The sequence below is a fragment of the Oncorhynchus nerka genome, linkage group LG5 (assembly GCF_034236695.1).
Source record: "Oncorhynchus nerka isolate Pitt River linkage group LG5, Oner_Uvic_2.0, whole genome shotgun sequence".
In the NCBI taxonomy this organism is placed as follows: domain Eukaryota; kingdom Metazoa; phylum Chordata; class Actinopteri; order Salmoniformes; family Salmonidae; genus Oncorhynchus; species Oncorhynchus nerka.
Window position 1 is genome coordinate 34995189 of NC_088400.1, and position 16824 is coordinate 35012012.

General features: G+C 43.4%; 1 protein-coding gene across 3 annotated transcripts in view; it reads left to right on the forward strand.

Annotated features, from left to right (window-relative positions):
* Positions 1 to 16031, forward strand: part of LOC135571787 (uncharacterized) — a 29677-nt gene extending 13646 nt beyond the window's left edge. For 2 of the 3 annotated variants that reach the window (XM_065018587.1, XM_065018586.1), the window contains one exon: positions 9009 to 16031. In XM_065018587.1, the coding sequence (XP_064874659.1) occupies positions 9009 to 15650 (6642 nt within the window). In that variant the 3' untranslated portion in view covers positions 15651 to 16031. Of the gene's footprint in view, positions 1 to 568; positions 4114 to 9008 lie in introns of those variants that run through there. The other variant, XM_065018588.1, reaches the window with a different exon arrangement.
* Positions 16032 to 16824: the final 793 nt, after the last annotated feature.

The window sequence follows — 16824 nt, forward strand, 5'->3', positions numbered from 1 at the left end:
AAGATTTTACTGAGTTCAAATCAATTTTTATTTGTCACATGTTCTGAATACAACAGGTGTAGACCTTACTGTGAAATGCAAGCCCTTAACCCTTACAAGCCCTTAACCAACAATGCAGTTTTAAGAAAAATAAGAGTTAAGAAAATATTTACTAAATTAACAAAAGTTTAAAAAAGTAACACAATAAAATAACAATAATGAGTCTATATACAGGGGGTACCAGTACCGAGTCAATGTGTGGGGGTACAGGTTAGTTGAGGGAATTGAGGTAATATGTACATGTAGGTAGGGGTAAAGTGACTATCCATAGATAATAAACAGCGAGTAGCAGTAGCGTAAAAAAAATGGTGAATGCATATGTGTCCGGGTAGCCATTTGATTAGCTGTTCAACTGTTGGCTTGGGGGTGGAAGCTGTTAAGGAGCCTTTTGGACATAGACTTGGCACTCCAGCACCGCATCGGTGGCAAATTTTAGGCCCTTCCTCTGATATTGCCTGGTATAGATGTCCTGGATGGCAGGAATCTTGGCCCCAGTGATGTACTGATTCGTACTCACTACCCTCTGTAGTGTCTTGCGGTCGGATGCCGGGCAGCTGCCATACCAGGCTGTGATGCAACCAGGATGCTCTTGATGGTGCAGCAGTAGAACTTTTGAAGATCTGAGGACCCATGCCAAATATTTTCAGTCTCCTGAGGGGGAATAGGTTTTGTCTTGCCCTCTTCACGACTTTCTAGGTGTGTTTGGACCATCATAGTTTGTTGGTGTGTCTCGACTTCCTCCGAAGTCCTTGTTCGTGCGACGTTCGGCGGTCGACGTCACCGGTCTTCTAGCCATTGCCGATCCACCTTTCATTTTCCATTTGTTTTGTCTTGTCTTCCATCACACCTGGTTTCAATCCCATCAATTACATGTTGTGTATTTACCTTCTGTTCCCCACCTGTCCTTGTCCGGCATTGTTGATTGTAAGAGTTTGTCTGGCGTGCGAAGGGTTTTGTCCCATTGTATTTATTTATTTGTGTTTGTTCTCTGTGATTTTATTATTAAACTGCACCGTTGTAACATAGTCTTTGCTCTCCTGTGCTTGACTTCTCTGCCGCCAGTACGCACACATTACAGAATACCGGACCAAACTTATGGAGTCAGCAGGAGCAGGTACCCCGGGTATAGAGGTGGAGGAGCGCGTCCGGGAGCACGCAGCAATGCTCCACCATCTTGGCACCGCCATAACCCGCGTTGTCCAGACAATGGGCTGCTGGGAGAGACAGGGAGTTCTCCCAGCACCTCCACCAGCACAATCAGGGTCTCCACTACGCGCCCCTCCTTCTCCTGGTTCCAGTGGGATTAATCTCTCCCTTCCCCGAGGGTAGAGAGGCGGGTGAGTGCCTCTTCCATCTGAGGCAGGGGACGAGGAGCACCCAGGAGTTCGCCCTGGAGTTTCGGACCCTGGCTGCTGGCGCGGGATGGAGCGACAGGGTCAACCATTGATCAACCATTATCGTTGCAGTCTGCGAGAGGACATCCGTCGGGAGTTGGCCTGCAGAGACACCACCTTCACGTTCGACCAGCTGGTGGACCTGACGTTCAGATCGGGGTCTGTTAGTTCCATCCCCACGCACCCCCTCTCCGATACACATGGAGCTGGGAGAGGCGGTGCGCAGGGAGACCGGAGGGGGTTCCAGCTCGTGCACCATCTGTGGCCGCAGAGGTCACACTACCGGTCGGTGCTGGGTTGGTTCCTCTAGGTATCGAGGCAGCAGGCAGGGTGCTCTGGCGTCACCCCAGGTGAGCCGGCACCATTCTCACCCAGAGACCCTCTGTTGCACATATGTTTGTGTATGTCACTTTCCCTGAGTTTTCTCCGCATTCCCAGCATAAGGCGCTCGTCTATTCAGGCACGGCTGAGAATAATATTGGTAGAGTGTTCGCCCATAGTTTAGGGATCCCCATTGTTCCTGTGGCTGTGCCCTTCCCCGTTCACGCATTAGATAGTTGACCATTAGGGTCAGGGTTGATTTGGGAGGTCACCGCTCCTCTGGACATGGTGACGCAGGGGGTCACAAGGAGAGAATTAGTCTCTTCCTTATTGATTCTCCTGCGTTTCCCATGGTGCTAGGCATACCCTGGTTAGCTTGTCATAACCCCACTGTTTCTTGGCCACAGAGGGCTCTCACGGGGTGGTCACGAGAGTGCCCGGGGAGGTGTTTAGGGATTTCCGTTGGTGCTACTACGATAGAGAGTCCAGACCAAGTCTCCACCGTGCGCATTCTTCCTCAATATGCCGGTGTAACGGATATGAAACAGCTAGCTTAGTTAGCGGTGCGCGCTAAATAGCGTTTCAATCGGTTACGTCACTTGCTCTGAAACCTTGAAGTAGTAGTTCCCCTTGCTCTGCAAGGGCCGCGGCTTTTGTGGAGCAATGGGTAACGACGCTTCGTGGGTGACTGTTGTTGATGTGTGCAGAGGGTCCCTGGTTCGCGCCCGGGTATGGGCGAGGGGACGGTCTAAAGTTATACTGTTACATTGATGCTGTTGACCCGGATCACTGGTTGCTGCGGAAAAAGGAGGAAGGTCAAAAGGGGGGTGAGTGTAACGGATGTGAAACGGCTAGCTTAGTTAGCGGTGCGCGCTAAATAGCATTAATAGCATTTCAATCGGTTACTTCACTTGCTCTGAGACCTTGAAGTAGTAGTTCCCCTTGCTCTGCAAGGGCCGCGGCTTTTGTGGAGCGATGGGTAACGAGGCTTCGAGGGTGACTGTTGTTGATGTGTGCAGAGAGTCCCTGGTTCGCGCCCGGGTATGGGCGAGGGGACGGTTTAAAGTTATACTGTTACACCGGGTTGGCTCTCGCCTTATCTAAAAAGAAGGCGACTCAATTACCACCCCATCGACAGGGCGATTGTGCGATAAATCTCCTGGTAGATGCTGCACTTCCCAGGAGTCACGTGTATCCCCTCTCACAGGCGGAGATGGAGGCTATGGAAACACATGTCTCCGAATCCCTGCGTCAGGGGTACATTCGGTCCTCCACTTCACCCACCTCCTCAAGTTTATTTTTTGTGAAGAAGAAGGAGGGAGGTCTGCGCCCGTGTATTGACTATCGGGGTCTGAACCAGATCACTGTGAAGTATAGTTACCCGCTACCGCTCATATCCACAGTGATTGAGTCAATGAACAGGCTCGCTTCTTCACCAAACTAGATCTCAGGAGCGCTTACAACCTGGTGCATATCCGGGAGGAAGACGCGTGGAAGACGGCTTTCAGTACCACCTCAGGGTACTATGAGTACCTCGTCATGCCATATGGGTTGATGAATGCGCCATCAGTCTTCCAAGCCTTTGTAGACGAGATTTTCAGGGTGTATATAGTGGTGTGGTGTATATTGATGACATTTTGATATACTCCGCTGCACGCCCTGAGCATGTGTCCCTGGTGCGCAGAGTGCTTAGTCGCCTGTTGGAGCATGACCTGTAAGTAGAGGCTGAGATATGCCTGTTCTGAGATGGAGAGTGACCGCATTTCAGCCGTGCTTAATTGGCCGACTCCCACCAAGGTGAAGGAGGTGCAGCGATTCTTAGGTTTTGCCAACTACTACCGGAGGTTTATCTGAGGTTTTGTTCAGGTAGCGGCTCCCATTACTTCACTGCTGAAGGGTGGCCTGGTGCGCTTGCAGTGGACAGCTGAGGCGGACAGAGCTTTCAGTCACCTGAGGTCTTTGTTTACCTCTGCTCCCGTACTGGCCCATACGGATCCCTCTTTGGCGTTCATAGTGGAGGTGGACGCATCCGAGGCTGTGATAGGAGCTGTGCTCTCTCAGCGCTCGGGTACGCCACCGAAGCTCCATCCTTGTGTATTCTTCTCGAAGAAGCTCAGCCCGGCAGAGCGAAACTATGAAGTGGGGGACCTGGAGTTGTTGGCTGTCGTCAAGGCACTGAAGGCGTGGAGACATTGGCTTGAGGGGGCTAGACACCCTCTTCTCATCTGGACTGACCACCGTAATCTGGAGTACATCTGGGCTGAGATTATCAGAGATAATCAGAATATGAATGCCATCTGTTAATAGCAAGTTATTAATTTCATGAACCATGTTTCTTAAGATACATATGTTAACGTGGGCTTTTTTTTAGCACCTTTCGGGAATGCTTGATTGTTTTCATTACTTTACTTGGAAGCTTAGCAGAAGTAGAAATGCTCATGTTATTTATGTTAGTGCAGGGTGAGAGGCACACAGTGAATTTCCTGCTAGTGCACACCTTCTCATTGCTAACAGTATAACTCTGGTTCATAGGCACATGATACCTGTATACAATCGCTGTAGGATCAGCAGAAGCATTCACGGCAGTTAGAGGGACATAAATTAGTCTACTTACATTGTGTCTAACAAGGCCCCTGGTTTAATGTACATTTGCTGAAGCATTATGACAACTCAGCGACACAATGGTAGAGATTAACTGAGCTGGGCTTGGGTCATTGATAAGTCATTGTCTCAAAGCAGCCTTATAATGCTGTGAAAGGATCCAGGAACCCAAATTATTCGGGTGGACCCCATCCTCCTTATGAAACGTGTTTTGTTTCCAAAAGGTGTAGAAATTGTCAACAATAATCACTTTTTTATCTTTATTTTACTAGGCAAGTCAGTTAAAAACAAATTCTTATTTTCAATGACGGCCTAGGAACAGTGGGTTAACTGCCTGTTCAGGGGCAGAACAACAGATTTTGTACCTTGTCAGCTCGGGAATTTGAACTTGCAACCTTTCGGTTACTAGTCCAATGCTCTAACCACTAGGCTACCCTGCCGCCCCAGTTGTGAAGAAAAATAATCCCACTAAAGTGTTCAATGCCACGATTCAGAGAGGGTACAGGACCAGATAATGGGTATTTTATTAGTGTTTCAACAGAGCTGCCCTTCATAATGCCATTAAAACCCACATGGACTACGATATAATCGATTTCCATGTCCTGGCGTAAGACATAAACAATGACAACAATGACAAAATACAAGAACATGATAATATAGTGCCTTTCGGAAAGTATTCAGACCCCTTGACCTTTTCTACATTTTGTTATGTTACAGCTAATTCTAAAATGGATTAAATAAATACAAATCCTCAGCAATCTACACACAATACCCTATAATGACAAAGCAAAAACAGGTTATTATACATTTATGCAAATTAATAAAATAAAAAAACTGAAATAACGTATTTACATACGTATTCAGACCCTTTGCTATGCGACTTGAAATTGAGCTCAGTTGCATCCTGTTGACACTGATCATCCTTGAGATGTTTCTACAACTTGATTGGAGTCCACCTGTGGTAAACGCAATTGATTGGACTTGATTTGAAAAGGCACACACCTGTCTATTCAAGGTCCCACAGTTGACAGTGCATGTCAGAGCAAAAACCAAGCCATGAGGTCAAAGAAATTGTCCGTAGAACTCCGAGACAGGATTGTATAAAGGCAGATCTGGGGAAGGGTACCAAAAAATGTCTGCAGCATTGAAGGTCCCCAAGAACACAGTGGCCTCCATCATTCTTAAATGGAAGATTTTTGGAAGATTTAAAAAAATTTTTTACAGCATGTGCAAATGAGGTAGGATGAGAGAGGTAAGGCAATAAATAGGCCATGGTGGCGAAGTAATTACAATATAGCAATTAAACACTGGAATGGTAGGGTGTGCAGAAGATGAATGTGCAAGTAGAGATACTGGGGTGCAAAGGAGCAAGATAAATAAATACATACAGTATGGGGATGAGGTAGATTGGATGGGCTATTTACAGATGAGCTATGTACAGGTGCAGTGATCTGTGAGCTGCTCTGACAGCTGGTGCTTAAAGCTAGTGAGGGAGGTAAGAGTCTCCAGCTTCAGAGATTTTTGCAGTTCGTTCCAGTCATTGGCAGCAGAGAACTGAAGGAGAGGCGGCCGAAGGAAGAATTTACTTTGGGGGTGACCAGTGAGATATACCTGCTGGAGCGCGTGCTACGGTTGGGTGCCGCTATGGTGGCCAGTGAGCTGAGATAAGGCGGGGCTTTACCTAGCAGAGACTTGTAGATGACCTGGAGCCAGAGGGTTTGGCGGCGAGTATGAAGCGAGGGCCAGCCAACGAGAGCATACAGGTCGCAGTGGTGGGTAGCATGAGAAACCAGATTCTCTGGTCTGATGAAACCAAGACTGAAGTCTTTGGACTGAATGCCAAGCATCACGTCTGGAGGAAACCTGGCACCAGCATCATACTGTGGGGATGTTTTTCAGCGACAGGGACTGGGAGACTAGTCAGGATCGAGGCAAAGATGAACGGAGCAAAGTACAGAGAGATATCCTTGATGAAAACCTTCTTCAGAGCGCTCAGGACCTCAGACTGGGGCGAAGGTTCACCTTCCAAAAGGACAATGACCCTAAGCATACAGCTAAGACAACGCAGGAGTGGCTTCGGGTCAAGTCCTTGAGCGGCCCAGCCAGAGCCCGAACTTGAACCCGATCAAACATCTTTGGAGAGACCTGAAAATACTTGTGCAGCAACGCTCCCCATCTAACCTCACAGAGCTTGAGAGGATCTGCAGAGAAGAATGGGAGAAACTTCCCAAAAGAAAGGTGTGCCAAGCTTGTAGTGCCATACCAAAGATGACTCGATGCTGTAAACGCTGCCAAAGATGCTTCAACAAAGTACTGAGTAAAGGGTCTAAAAATGTGATATTTCTATTTTTTATTTGTAATAAATTAGCTAAAATTTCTAAAAACCTGTTTTGCCTTTGTCATTATGGGGTATTGTGTGTAGATTGTTGAAAAAAACAATAATTTAATCCATTTTAGAATAAGGCTGTAACGTAACAAAATGTTGAAAAAGTCAAGGGGTCTGAATCCTTTCCGGAGGCACTGTAGATAGGAGACAGCATATTAGATGTGCAAGGATAGATGTTGTTGATGGTGTAGATAGCATGAATCTGTAACATCAATTATGTATTAGCAGTGAGCTAATGCGACCATTACATTTAGAGCATGCTAGCTAACTCATTTGTTCAGCAATAACATTCAGAAGTACATCACAGAAACCCGCAAATCTAACAGGCAAATACCAACTGAGATGCAAAAATACCATCTGAGACATTCGCAGACCTCAGCATACTCCATCTGCAGCTGGATGCTTCTGAAAAATACAAGACAATTACACAATTGTGGACCAACTTACTTGTAGTCTTTCTTGAACTTCATTGCTGGTTAAGGGCTTGTAAGTAAGCATTTCACGGTAAGGTCAACACCTGATTTGATTTGACTTAACACACTTAACCCAAAAATGTATCCACGTTTTCATCATCATTGTAAAGCCCTAAATTAGTTTGTAACTTTGGCAAAGTTATTTCTGAAGTTTATTATTTATTTCACGTGATTACTGATTAATCTACGTCTGTCCCTCATTTTAAGGTCAACCCTGATACATGAACAGAGCTCTCCTTTTGATATGGTGAAACTATTCCTATTAAAAACTAAAAAATTCAAAAGAAACATTGAACATCCAATCGTCAAATCATAGAGTAAAAGTGGGAGAGATGGTTCTAGTCTTTTTGGCACCTACCTTCAGGGGGCCCCCCACCCTAAAAGGTACATGGCCATTTCGGTCAGATTGTTCTTCAAGATGTTCAAATGTTCACAGATGACCAGAAGGGTCTAATAATTACCACAGTGGTTATAGAGGGTGTAACAGTTCAACACCTCAGGAGTGTATGTCAGTTGGTTTCTAAACTATATTTAGTCTGCAAATGTTTACTGAAAACATGATTACATTTGCACAATGATTACTTGAAGTCTCTTAAATACATTGTTACAGTTGTTGATTAGCTAGCTAACACATTCTTGACATATTAGTATAGACATGAAATCAGTCAAACCACCACAAAACAAGACATAGTATCAAGAACAAGATACAACTAGCTGAAACGAGCCACCTATGACATCAAAACTATGAAATAACACACGTGGAATCATGTAGTAACCAAAAAAAGTGTTAAACAAATAAAATACATTTTAGTTCAACTGTCGTAGCCCAACAGAACCCAAAATATAATCTTGTTCAGCCTGGCTGTACTCCATTGTTTGTAAACAATGCAATTGTAAACCATAGTGTCCGAAAATATTGAAAACTTTGATAAAGATGAGCAAAAACTGATAATCCTGATTGAATCATGAACAATGAAGAATGAGAAAGTAACAGAGGGTTGAAGATCATACCCCCATGACATGCTAACCTCTCACCATTACCTAAAACAGGGAGGTTAGCATGTCATGATTCATTCAGGATGATCCGTAATCATGGTAGCATCCACATGAATATAGAAGTGTTCAGAAACATATTCACTTCTTATTTACAATAAAAGTGACTCCAAAATGACACAATACATTACTTACATTAATTTCTATTTGGCACAAAATAATCTGAAACAACCAAAACGAATATCAAATGCATCCAACAAGTTTCACAAGCTTGATGTAGTCATTGCGTGCTAGGAATATGGGACCAAATACTAAACTTTTTACTACTTTATTCATAAAAATCTTTCGGGTGGCAATCATTTTGATGCCTACCTTTTTGAGAAAAACAAGTATTACTTTTGGGCGTACAATATAGCTCAGCATTTGAGTACAGTCATTATTGCTCATCTTTATACATTTTATATTTTAGTAGACACTCTTATCCACAGCGACCTACAGGAGCAATTAGGGTTAAGTGCCGTGCTCAAGGCACAGATTTTCACCTACTTGGCTCAGGGATTCAAACCAGCAACCTTTTGGTTACTGGCCCAACACTCTTAACCGCTAGGCTACCTATCAATGGTGTCAATCATTTCGGACCCCACTGAAGTTTAAAAAAATGGTTAAAAAACATTTTCATCTCATGGAGGGTCAGCCTTCGCATCCATGGATGGTCAGTCCTTGCTCTGTCTATGCATTTTAGAGTGGTTAAATCTTTCGAATCCCGGATTAAATCTGTCTTTTATTGTTTTTTTCCCTCAGGATTTTGAAAGGTTTCTGGAAGAAATTGATAGACAAAAGATCCAAGATTTGCTGCTGTCTGCTTCTGAAATGTCTTACACCTACAGCAACAAACTTCTCCTTATAATGGACAAGGAAGAGTGGACTCGTCAGCGAGTAGAACAGGAGTACAGCATAGATCCTCATTATTCAGTAATGGTCAGTGATGCTTGTATGTACAATGATTCATGTCTCCCAATCGTTAACAGTGGCACAGTTGTGAAGATATTTGGTACTGCCTCAGAGGATGGACATACTCTGTCCGGTTACTCTGGTTCCTCACTAGCAAATCTAATGTTGACACCATCATTGAGATCAGCATCCGTTTTCTCCCTTGACATCAATACCACTTCTTCATTTCATAATGACTTCATGAGGGTTTTTAAGTATCATGACAATAATGCTGTCTTGGAAACTACCAGCCCGGGAGATCTTCTCATCTTTCAAATCATGGATCACACTGACACTGCAGCTGAGTACCATGCTCCAAAGAGACCCATTGATCACACCACACAGTATGATAAACAGCACATCCTAATACTGGAAGATAACCCCATTGTTCGGGAAGCTGCTAAATTTCTATATGAGAAACATCCCACTGTGACCTCTGTGTACATCCTGGAAAACCAACAGCCTAAAGTGATCAAAGGCGACCCGGTGCCACTGTCAGAAGAGAGCAGACTGGTCCTTGTAGGCCATGGGAGCAGAGACAGCGAAGGAGAGATGAGGGTTGGAGGGTACAAAGCCGAAGACGTGGCTGACATCATTGGACGTACTGCCAGGACTAGTGACCATATTAAAACCACAAGTGTGGTGGCCTGTGAAGTTGGGTCTGATGAAGCCTTCAAGAACACCCTGTTAAAAGAGCTCCACACCAGGTCTATTGAGACAGAACTACACCTAAGGAGTTCTTTGCTCCAAGTCAGCCACTCTGGGGAGAAGATAACTGTAGAAATAACCCCCACTGGATTGGAAACAAGACATAAGGATGACAGCAAGAAAGTGGTGGCAATGTTAGACAGAGATGGAAATGTCGTCACTAGAGAACAGTTCAGCAACAGGGGGGATGGGATTTTTTCAAATGAGAGAAACTTTCTAGGGGAAACTTCTGTTCAAGAACGTTTTAAAAAATACAGAGACACATGGCCAGACAATCCAAAGAGATTTGTTGAATCTTATGCACGTAGAAAATATACTGATGAACTTGAAGCTTTAACCTGGGCAATTTTTGAACCAATGAAAAGTGATAAAAATTCAAAAAAGTTACAGATAAATTTGGACAATGAAGAGTTTCGGATATGCAATATTGAGAGGCAAATGATAAACGGAAGAAATACAATAAAGGAGAAAAAATGGATTGAAGATAACAATGTCATTAAAGGTATTCTTGATAACTGCTATGAAATGAAGTCAGGGGAGGATATCCTAAGTGTGATCCATCACAATGCAAAGCTTGGAGAAGATAAGACCACCTACCTGATGTTACATGACTGGATTTATGAGATAAACCCCCAATCTTTATATGTGTTTCCAGTGGGGAAAAAGCTTGACAACAATGAAAAGGGAGATCAAAACAGAATAGATGAGATAAAACGTTGTGTTGAGGAACAGATTGGCAAAGAACATTATCCAGCCATCTGTGAAAATATAGGAGATGGCAAAGAAAGTTATCCTAATTTTGTGACAGAAACTCTTCAAGGGGAATACATTAATAAAGGCTCACAAGGTATGATGAAGGAGGCATGGTACAGAACATATTTCTTGGCATCAATAATATCAGAGTCCTCCAGAAATTTCCGTACATTTCCTCTTGTCCTGATGGCCTTAGATATGGCCCACAGCACAGACAATAATGTGAAAGAGAAAGGTTTGAGTTTCCTCATGGAGAATCATCCAATGACAACAGGTGGTTCTTGGGTGGATCCAAGTAGGCGAGGATTTTTGGGTTCGTCCTCAGACAGAGATTCTAGCAAATTAGAAAACAAATCAGAAAATAGACGTAAGACCCCAAAGGAATTAATGAAGAATCTTATGGACCTTACAGAAAAAGAGAATAATGTGTTTGAAGAATGGTGGAAATTGAAAAAAATGGATAACAACAAGGTAGAAGATGAAATCTTGAATCTTGCAAATGAGTATGCGCTAGTGAATGAGAATTCAAAAAGTTCATTCATAGAGGATTATAATTATTTCTTAAAGGAAATTGGCAAACAATCAACCCTAAATGAGGTCACTGGACTTTTGGGTGGGTCCCATGATGGCTCTGTGACATTGAAAGATCTACATTCCGCTTCAGAAGTAGAGCATTCACTCAAGCTCTCTTCGTATTACGCCAGGTCCTCTGCTATGTTTGCTGAACAGATTCACAATCAGTTGAGGAGAGAATTTGGTGACAGGCTGGACTCGGAAGGACTACATGTCAAAGAAGGCAGTATTAGGCTAGAGGATGGACAATTTCGATGCCAGCTTACATCGAAGAAGAATCTCCGGGAAACAATTGAATTTAAGGTGGAGTTGCATCCAGAGGGACAACTATACACAGAGAAAATGTGGAAAAACATGGAGACAGTTCATGGCCTGGAGATTCCAGATGGGACCCATTCTCACCAGGTCTCGAAGCACCTAGAGCACACAGGGATGGCAATTGGAGCAGTGGGACTCATGTTGGGGATGCAAGGAGCTGTTCATGCTTTTGAAGAGGGAGACATTGAACATGGTACAATAGCCACGTTACAGACTGTACATGGAGTCACAGGAATGACCTTGGCTGCAGTTGGAAAACAAGTTCCCCAGCTTTTAGAGCGCAAGGCAATGAGAGCCATGGTAACATTAATCAAAAGCCCTGTGGTGAAACGTGCCCTGGTGGTTATGCCAATCATAGGGATTGGTTTTGGAATTTACAATATTGTGGAAGACTTTAAGAGGAAAGATGCATTGGGGTATATTGATGCTGCCTTCGATGCTGCAATAGTTGCCTTGGATTTTCTTGAAATCGTTCAACCAGAACTTGCGCCATTAATTGTGCCAATCAACCTGGCACTAAATACCATACGAATGATCTTTGATTATGTATTTCTTGATATTCAGACTGAACTCATTCATTTACCACCAAATGCTGGAGTTTTGGCAAAAATAAGAGCATTCTTTGTTGGCTTTGGGAAAGGACCTTTACACTTTATCCTTGATGTGGCAAGCTTTTTTTATACCATTCCTTATCGTGAGATTGAGGAGGGACGAAGGCTTGTTCAACAAATTTCAGACCACCAAAAGTACTATTATTTTGCAGAGGTACAGGACGGGAGAAAGGCCATTGATTTCACAGCTGGTGAGGATTCTTGGAATGGAGGGAGTATCACTTTTTGTCTCTCAGACCAGGGACCATCTGACTTCTGCATGGATTATTTTGTATCCAGTGACGAAAACTTGGGGAAAAAGTGTTGGACTATTGACACACATGGAACTAAAGACATTGTTCTAGGCATTGGAGAATCACATAGATTAACTTACAAAAACATAGATATAAAAATACTCCTATTCATAAAAGTTGGCTCTATGTCTGTCGTTTCTGGTTATGAGGCTTTGTCAGACACAAGATTTGGAACATATTGGGGAAACAATGAAGCAAATAATTTTTTTGCCGTTCAGAAGGCAGATGACCACCATGGCATTGAAGTCATGTTGAGCTATTACTACAAGCTTTATGGAAAAAATGGTGATGACGTGTTCTATTTGGGACCTCAAAAAAGCTATGTGGAGGGGTGTGGCGGCAAAGACACTTTCATCATTCCTGTCTATGGAGGAAACACGATTATTAATAACTATGATCCTTTCAAATCAACAGATGTCCTACTCCTCGGGGTTAACTACAGTCAGATTTCTGTCAGTAAGTCAGGAAATGATATTGTTTTAAGATATCTTGGTAACCATAACATTAGGATTATGAACTGGTTTTTGGGGGACGAATATCGCCACATGAACATGATGTCAGAGGACGGAGTCCTGTTCGACATCTCCACCACAGTGATTTCCTCTGTCCAACTGATTGCCAGAGGTATCAATAGAATGTCTAAAACTCACGGCCAGACAGTGAACGCTTCCGAACCACTTCTCCTTAGCGTTACTAATATCATGGGGTCTCCTTACAATGACATACTAATAGGAAATAGACAGAATAATCTGATTGATGGTGGAGGGGGTCAGGACCACCTGAGGGGAGGAGAAGGAGAGGACATATATATGGTTTATGAGAAAAAACTGTCAAAGATATTCATTGAAAATCACTCCAATGACAATGAAACAGACCTACTGGTGATAGAGGCAAACCTTCATGAATTCAAAGTTAAAGTGGATGGAAACCATCTCAAACTGATGCCTTTTGCTGATCAAAGTTCTGATGTGACCTTAATGAACTGGTTCCGTTCAGATGCGGACAGGCACTTGCTTGTTATCACAAAGGATCTGGTCACCTTCAGCATCTCCGAGAACAAGGCAGCCTGTGAGCAGATTGACTCATTTAAGAGCAAATGCCTCATAAGTCAGAATCTAGATTACAGAAAGTCCACAGCTGCTCTATATGTGGATCTGCAGGAGGATGAGGCTTTCCAAAGTGTCACAGAGGTGCGAGGCTCAGCCTTCAATGACATCATCAAAGGGAACGTACAACGCAACACAATTGTGCCAGGGCGAGGAACAGACTTTCTTCAGGGGCGAGGAGGGGAGGACTGGTATGTTGTAACTCCAGGTCAAGGTTTGAAAACCATTGAGAACCACTCACCCGATCTGGCTACTGATGTACTTTTCCTGAGAGAAAAATATGATTTCATCAATTGTAAATGTAATGGACCAGACATTTATCTCTCCATAAATGGCTCACAGGAAGTCCTATTGAAGGGCTGGTTTCACTCAAGGAACTCTCAACACCTCCACATCCAATCAGCTGATGGAATAACATTTCAACTGGAGTCCAATGCCAGCAGTTGCGATGGCTCCTTAAAGCTGCCTCAGTCTGTGGATTTCCGAAATAGGGTGACTGGAGAAATCATGAAGATGAATAACAACGACTTTGCCTCAGTGGTGGAAATGTATGGCTCATCTGGTTTCGACAGCATGGAAGGAAATGACAAAAATAACATGCTGGATCCTTTTACTGGAGGTGGTAGCATGGTGGGAGGAGATGGGGAGGATACCTACGTAGTGAACACTGGATATGGAACCAACATCATGATTGAAAACTTTGCAGAGGATGAAAGAATGGATTCTGTGTTGTTTGAGATGGATTTCCTTGGTGGTGATCAACTCACAGTTCAGTCTGACAAGCATGATGTACTTGTGAGCACAGGTACACAGGGGCATAAAATTCAGGTCAGAGTGCTCAACTATAATTCAGGGCAACAACACCAACACCTTAGCTTCCAGAGCTCTGATGGAGTGCATTTTTGGGTTAGATCTCCAGTTGGAAACAAAACGCGTAGCTTTCAAAAGCCTTGGATTGAAGCTTACAAAGTGACAATGAAAGGAAAACTGGGAGACTGCCAAATAGATCTGAGTTCTCAATCAAATTTATCATTGGTTCACACTGTGCAGGGCTGTCCCCATGACTCCAATTACATTACAGGTAATGAGCAGGAGAACGTACTCTTCGGTGGCATCAAGGATGATGCACTGGATGGAGGGGCCGGCCATGACACCTTGCTGGGGGGTCAGGGCAATGACATCCTGATAGGGAACATAGGAGATGACACTCTTTATGGAGAGGAAGGGAGTGACACCATGATGGGCGGCTCAGGCTCTGACACCTTCGTTCCCGGACCAGGGGCTGATCTAGTGGACGGGGGCTCAGGGAGAGACACTGTGCTGTACCAGGGGGATCATGAGAGGGGTGAGGGCGTTTACGTCAACCTGCTGAGCGGAGAGTGCCGTCAGGCAGATGCTGAGGGAGACGTGTTGAAGGATGTTGAGAATGTGATTGGCACTATCTACTCAGATATCTTGGTGTCTGGCTACGAACCTGCCCTACTAAAAGGCTCTGACGGCAACGACATTCTAGTGTCCCTTGTGGGAGGAGATTACTTGATTGGAGGAGAAGGAAGTGACATTTACATGATGGTTTCCCACCATGGCTCAGTGATCATAGACAACTGTGCCACAGATAATGCCACGGACATTGTGTACCTGCGCTCTCTGTCTGAGAAGTCTGTTGACTGTTCATATCTACTTGACGGAGTGTTTCTGACATTTTATGGACTCGGCGACACTACTGTTGACATAGAGCTGCGAAACTGGGTCAACTTCAGTCATGAGTGTGGCCATCTTATGCTGGTCCTCAATGAGGGTGAAATATCTGTAGATGAACTCATGCAGGAGTGTGAGTTGAGATATAACATGCAAAGAGTCGTGGCAACTGTTACATTAATCCTTCTACTTTGTGTTTTACCTGGTATTATTTTGGTGATAGCTTTGGTCCATAGAAAGAGGAAGAGGGGACAAAGAGGAAAAGACAGCAGTGATAGAGCTACTGAAATGGGGAAAGACACAATAGAAGTGCGAGAAGAGGACACACCTCTCCAGGGCTTAACTTCTCAACCTAAAGTAGAGGAAGACGAGGAAGAGAAGGAAACTGAATGAGAACGATAGACATTCAGTAACTCAGGACAGGACCTCAGAGGATATAGAGGGGACAAGTGAGTGAACGGCACCCTCATAATAAGTTTGGAGAACGAAAACAGGGGGAGCAAAAGATATAACCACATGGCATAAAGTACTAACCAACTCCCTCCACTTAATATCAAGCAAATGTAACCTGACCACTGGTTTTTATGTTAATCTCTTACTAAACACAGCTATGAATACCTAACTACACTATCAGAACTAATCACTGTTCATAAATAATCACTTCTTGTTATTATATCCTTATATTATACAAAAATAGCTACTCTGTCTGGAAATTTAAAAATGTACAAATATCATGTTTAAATCAATGAAATGTTAATAAAATGCAAAGCTCAATCGTTTTATGGACTTATTTCTACCCTACTATACATCTATGCTTGAATTTACCAGTTCCCTTTCAGCTTGGATGTGGCATGTGTTGAACTGAACAGCAGATGACAGTATTGGAAAGCCTAGCACTAGTGGTTTGTAAAAAGATATCTCACACAGAGCCTTTAGAAAATAGAACCCATTCATCCTAGGCATCCAGTTGTCGCCAAGGTAACTTTTCAAGTCAGTCCACCACACTACAGCATGTCATTAATTATTTAGGAAAATGTATATAAAACTTATATAAACTGCATTTTTAATTATATGACAATATTTTATGTTTTATCTCCAATAGAGGTCACCCGATTAATCGGGAATGACCGATTAATTATGGCCGGTTTCAAGTTTTCCTAACAATGGGTAATTGTATTTTTGGACACCGATTTGCCGATTATTCTTTTTTTACACCTTTTTATAAGAAATTCATGTTAGCAGGCACTATTAACTAAGTATGTAGGTTTAAAAATATATACTTCTGTATTGATTTTAAAGAAAGGCATTGATGTTTATGGTTAGGTACATTGGTGCAACGACAGTGCTTTTTTCGCAAATGCGCTTGTTAAAACATCACCGTTTGTCGAAATAGGCGCATCGATTATATGCAACGCAGGACACGCTAGATAAACTAGTAATATCATCAACCATGTGTAGTTAACTAGTGATTATGTTAAGATTGATTGTTTTTTATAAGATCAGTTTAATACTAGCTGCCCTCACGTAACAGGTAGTCCCTCGTGGAGTGCAATGTAAGGCAGGTGGT